At 40.2% G+C, this 6,000-nt stretch overlaps 1 protein-coding gene across 1 annotated transcript in view; it reads left to right on the top strand.

The window, feature by feature from the left end:
- Nucleotides 1-227: 227 nt before the first annotated feature.
- Nucleotides 228-6,000, top strand: part of USP40 (ubiquitin specific peptidase 40) — a gene marked incomplete at its 3' end in the record, with an annotated part of 28,760 nt that continues 22,987 nt past the window's right edge. The window contains exons 1-5 of the mRNA XM_010178570.1: nucleotides 228-471; nucleotides 991-1,058; nucleotides 2,054-2,167; nucleotides 2,755-2,919; nucleotides 3,491-3,637. Of these exons, the coding sequence (XP_010176872.1) occupies nucleotides 228-471; nucleotides 991-1,058; nucleotides 2,054-2,167; nucleotides 2,755-2,919; nucleotides 3,491-3,637 (738 nt within the window). The remainder of the gene's footprint in view (nucleotides 472-990; nucleotides 1,059-2,053; nucleotides 2,168-2,754; nucleotides 2,920-3,490; nucleotides 3,638-6,000) is intronic.

Genomic DNA, 6,000 nt, shown 5'->3' with positions numbered 1-6,000 from the left:
TTGGGCACACCTCCCACAGGCTGCTCACTGCCACCATCAGACATTGGCGTAAGAGCAGGGCACACCTTGCAGCTCCACCCCTGAGTGGCAGCGTGCTCCCACTGTTGCTCCGTGGAGCAATGAACAGAATTAAGACAAAAAGTTATAAACAAATTCCCCAGCCAGCGTTGAAAGTTCATCTTGGAGGACTAGAGGTGGGTGGATTCAATTGCATTTTTTAATAGTAAATGGATTGTTTTATATTTTTTAATAAGGACTGTTTTGCCTTCACAATGTTTGGGGACCTATTTGAAGAGGATTTTTCCTTTGTTTCAAACAATCATTGTGGAAAAGGGAAGAAATCAAAGCCCAGAGATTCTGAGCCTCCAGCTCCCAGGGATTTCACCAACCTAAGTGGTATCAAAAATCAGGGTGGGACCTGCTACCTCAATTCCCTTCTGCAGACTCTTCTTTTCACACCCGAATTTAGAGGTAATACACTGAAAATCTTCTTAAAGTAATGTTGCAATTTATATTTTACAGTGACTTGCATTTGTGGTTATTTAAGAAACTCCACAAGCAGTTTGTTTTCACGAACAGTTCACTTCAAATAATTTATTACAGAATAGTCAGAGCTATTGATCTGTAGAATTGATATCATCACTTTGGCACAGAATGTGTTCTGTTATGCTTTCTTACAGGTGGACAGTCTATGGTTTGTGTAAGTAAGAGAGGTTATTGCTGTTCATATCATGTCATCCATTTTTTCATTGCAACCACTACAATTCCTATAAAAACAAGTATTTTATCATCTAAACACCTTCATGCTCACTTTTGCTTTATTGTTATAGCTTGAACCAGTTGTAAAGATGAATGATTTTCAGAAACGTTGTCGAATGTCTTAAGTTGCCAAAAAGAATAGCATCATCATGCTTGACAGTTAAAATACAATGAATCTTTAAAGAGGAGACATATTTTTTTTAGAATAGGTGTTTTTCTTTACATTTACAGAGGCGCTGTTCTCTCTAGGACCTGAAGAACTTGGGACTCTGGATGATAGTGGTAAACCAGATGCAAAGGTATTTAAAATTTTCTTGTCATTGGTCACTGCTGAATGTTTTTTTGGAATAATATTGTTTTAATTCACATTAAATCTTTCATGTGAATGAATGAAAGCCTAACTTTGATACTGAAAGACAGCTTGGTTGGCTGATACTCAATTTTGTGCACCGATGTATGTTTTCAGTGCCATCAACTTTTGCTTCAGCAGTAAGTTATTGAACCTGTTTCTGCTGCAATTGATAGCAGAGATAATTTTGTCTTCAAGGGGAGCAGGAACAATCCCAAATTCTGTACAGTCCTTGCTTAGGTTTTTTGCTTCTGTAATTAAAGCTGCATTGCTGTGTCACTAGAAAAAAAGATTTAAATATATGTGCCACCTAGGTGAGTGCACTGAGGCCCTCCGAAGGTTTAACAACCCATCCGTGCACAAGATGGTATGAGACTGGAATTGAGTCTTTGTTTAAAAAGTGCTTACTGAGGTTGACTACAGTATTTCATTTATTAGTTCTCGGGTTAAAGTGATACGAGTTGCTTGGAAATGTATTTTCTTTGTAAGTCGTAAATAAGTATAGGTAGCTGATCAAGCTTGTTGATGTTAATCATTCTCCTTTCTATCTTGTTACACCCCACTACCAGACCCTTTACTGAGCAGTGAGTAGCACATGTTAAATCTGTAGGTCACGCTGTCTTGTAGCTGGGTTCTTAGGGTGTAGTATTGTGAAAAGTATCAAGAGTAAGTTGGCCTTTTTTACTATGATGAGGGCTTAATTTTAATCCATAGAGTTTTGCTTTATCACAAAATGTATTTTCCATGACTGTATTTGGCTGAGTGAGGTGAGGCACTGTACGTTTTTGGGAAGCCAGTCTGACTGATGTTTTCATGTGAATTTAGTAGCCTGTGTTGTGAAAGTGGTGGTTTATTATAAGCTTTGTACTAAATTATTTTTCTTATTTAAATGATTGGTTAGAAGACTTTCTGATCTGTTGGGAGTATTCTGTTTTTTATTTCTAGGTTCGTATAATTCCATTACAACTTCAACGGTTATTTGCTCAGCTTCTGCTCTTGGACCAGCAGGCTGCATCTACAACAGACCTTACCGAGAGCTTTGGGTGGAACAGCCATGAGGTAGAAAACACCATCAGTGACACCATCATTGATTAACTGTCTTCTGAATGGAGAAGATTTTTTTTAAGTCTGACATTTAAGAAATATCTTAAAATACTTCAGGCTGTGGAGATAGCATTGAATTGGGTCAACTATTCTTGTATACTATTGTATCTGCCATGAAATCTATGCCATTTGTTTACAGTGAGCAATAGGAGAAAATTGTTCTGTTAGATACCATTTCAGTAGCTTTTCCGTTGTTTTTACAGGAACATTTTTCCAACAGCAGTTAGAGTTCTTGGTCTTCAGTACTTAGATTCTTAACTTAATTGATCTGTGTGTCTCATCGCAGAGTGCAGTCTAAATCTACCCAAGTGATTGTATTTTATGTGGGTTATAGTTTATGTACTTGCTGCTACTCGGAGAGCATAACTAAATTAAGGATATCAAATAATAAAGATAGTAATTTACTACTCAAGGTAGTAAATATATGGGTAGTCCCTGAGGCAGCTGTCTTTGTCACGCTTAATATATGTTGCTTTTAAGCAATAAGCAAAGCAAATCACAGTAATTTATTTCTTCAAGTTTGGTTTTGTTTTACTGTGCAGGAAATGAGGCAGCATGATGTGCAGGAATTGAATCGAATTCTGTTCAGTGCTTTGGAAACTTCCCTTGTGGGGACTTCGGGTCACGACCTTATTAACCGATTGTACCATGGGATTGTTGTCAACCAGATAGTTTGTAAAGAGTGCAAGAATATCAGCGAGAGACAGGTAAAGCCTGACGATTTTCCAGCATATGTTTCTGTTCAGTCTGCTGAAGATACTTTATATGTTCTTTTGTTTTTTAAACTCCAAAAATCAGGACATCTTTCTTGAGGGTCACTAGTGGCCTTGTTGAATCTAGGTAGTGTTTATTGGTTAGAGCACCACAGATGTGAAAACAAAGTTATACATGAATTTGCTAAGTATTGGCTGGCATTTTCTGAATGACCTGCTCCAGGCTGTGACACAAGTGAAAAAACTAGTGTTACTGCATTTTCTGAGTTGGCCAGTGTTGCTTTAGTAGATGTAGTTAATGGAGAGCTGAACAGTGAGGTAACAATAGTAAAGCTTGTATTTACGCTCTTATGCTCATTTAATTTAAAAAAGTTGGACATTCTTTGTTTTGTTTGGGTTTTTTAAATTAATTTCTCTTCTGTGGATGTATGGGGGTTTTTCCTCATCAGCAATGAAAGCAAAATGAATGTTTACATCTACTGTGGTGAATGGGTTGAGTATCTTTCTAATGTATTGTAAACTTACACTATTTACTGCCTTATTTTTATGTTGTACTTCTGCGTAGGAAGATTTCTTAGACCTAACAGTGGCGGTAAAAGGTGTTGCTGGCTTGGAGGAGGCCCTGTGGAACATGTATGTAGAAGAAGAGTACTTTGAAAATGAGAACTTGTATTGGTGTGGAGCCTGTGATAAACTTGTTGAAGCTTCAAAGGTAATGCATTGGTGATTATCAGTGTTCAGTTTGCTAACAGGAGCTTTGTTTACCTTGCATTCACACACCTCTTCTGCAGCTAGCTTTGGGCATGGCAGATGATAGGCTAAAAGATAAGCTAAGAGATAAAGAAAAAATGCACGTAATGAAGAAAACCATGAAAGTTGCATTGTTTCCCTGGTGCTGAACAGGTTCTTGCAGTGATAAATTTAACACCTTAGTAGATGTTTGCAGTACGTTCTATAGTGCTAGAGCCTTCAGGGGAGAGAGAGCGTATTCATGCTAAGAACCATCCAGCTCTCCTGATGTGTAAGTCACGGGGTGTATTTTCACTGCGTATGCCTGTGTGGTTCTCATCAGCTGACTTCTGGTATAACCACCGCCATTTCATGTCCTCTCTTGGTGAGCTTTTCAACCACTTGCTGCATGCGAAGCCAGTGGCTTCTGCTCATGGGAACCACCAGGAGTTTCCCTCCATTAGAGAGGGGAAAAAAAAGAAAATCCAGGCACAGCAAAGACACAAAATTGTGTTCCTGTGATCAGAATGTGGAGTGTGAAAATCTTCTCCTTCAGGCTGTAGCTTGAAGATGCATTTGGAGGAAGCAGATTGGTTTAGCTGTTGAGTTATGCTGCTTGGTCACAGCCTTCTAGTGAATGGCTTACTGCTTTGATCTGTGCTCAGCTATGGGTGAGAACTGTTGGGTTTGAATTGTTTTTTCAAACATTAGTTACAAAGCCAAATCTGGTGACCTTTTCCTGTGCTGAGTCATCAGAACTCCTCAATGTTCCATGGAGAACTGTTGACATTAAGCCTGTGTTGTTTGAGATTGGTCCCCAGGAGCTCAGGGACGTCCAGACTAGAGTACTGCTTTGTCTGCCTAGTTCCCTTCCTTCACCCCTGGGCCCCTTGGGAGAGCTTCAGATGCTTGACACTTGTTGACATTGGCATCTTGCAGAGGAGTTGTGTATGTGACCTAGAGCGCTTTGTTAAATGGTGGCACGGTTAACACTGGTCACTGTCTGTATCCAAGTGCAGCCTGCAGCATCCTTGTGCTGCCAGCTTGTCCCTGCTGGTTTACAGAAGTATGGACTAGTTTCCCCAACATAGTAATTGAATTTAAAATTTTTCTGTCTTGTCATTCATCTCTTTAGTCAGGGAAGGGCAGCCCAGGGAGAGTTTTAAGGGAGTTGTAGGTCTTTGAATTACATTTTCCACAAAGATAAAAAGCGGTGTGTGGTTTTCTTCTGTGATAATTTTTGTGAAGGGGAAGCAAACGCAGGCAGTTGGTGCACTCTGCCTTTGACTAACTCTGCCCTCTTCACAACAGTGGAGCTCTCTGTCCTACTGTGGTAACTTTCTTCTGCAGTATGATGAGGGCAATCCAGGCCTTGCAGCACCCTTAGTGTGGGAGGGAGTGGGTGCAAAGGCAGGCTGAGGACAGGTGAAGTTAATCAGTGACTCAGGAGTTCAGGAATATTTGTCAGTGCCTCGTATGTCTTGGTTATAAGGGCTTGTTTGAGTTAAACTTTCCTGGGTTCAAGGTAATGCGAGATAAGAGTTGTTTATCTCTCAAATGTGCTCAGTCATGCAAGAAGACAATCGGAACTTTGAACCTGGATAAGAAGTAACGTAACCGGGGGATGTCGGGGTGTGAAGGGACAACAAGAGAGGGGCTGTGCTGGAAAGCTGTAGTGGAAAGGAGGGACATTGTGTCAGCACAGCTGCTGCCTGTGACCTGCTTTCCTTCAATACTCTGTGGATCTTCAAATGTTATTCTTCATCCTTTTTCATCTTGGCCTCTAGAGGTATCAGTAGTTGAAGAATCTCATGTTCCAGAACTTTATCATATTTTAATGGTACAGTCTTATTTTTCACCATAAACTTGGAAGAACGTACAAAATCGTTCGTGCATTAAGCTCTGCAACGTAGTCTTCACAACTGATGCAAATGAAATACCTATTTCACAGGGTTTCTTAAACCATATATGTGCTCCTGGGAGACTCTCTGTTATGGCTCTGCAAATGAAGAGTTGGATGGAGACATTGGAAAGGCTCAGAAGCACGTCCATTGAATCTACACTTACATTCAGAGGTTATATGAGATGATGGTTTTGCCTCACACCAGAGTTCCTGATGTGCTCATGCTCCACGTCATTCAATCTTGATTAGCACTCTTTCTTACTAAAATGGATTATGTTGGTTTTCCTGCCTTGAAGATCCTCTCCTGTGTAAATGAGAGAGACTTTAACCCTTGCTTGGTTGTTCTGTGTCTGGCTGTAGGGTCTTCCAGGGTAAGACCTACTCCCTGCCACACATGCACAGCATTCTGCTTGTTTATTGTAGCCCATGGATGTTAGTCAAGG

Source organism: Mesitornis unicolor, unplaced genomic scaffold (assembly GCF_000695765.1).
Source record: "Mesitornis unicolor isolate BGI_N332 unplaced genomic scaffold, ASM69576v1 scaffold10072, whole genome shotgun sequence".
NCBI classification, from domain to species: Eukaryota; Metazoa; Chordata; class Aves; order Mesitornithiformes; family Mesitornithidae; genus Mesitornis; species Mesitornis unicolor.
The sequence above is the reverse complement of the archived record's forward strand: the minus strand, read 5'-3'. Positions and strand labels throughout refer to the sequence as shown.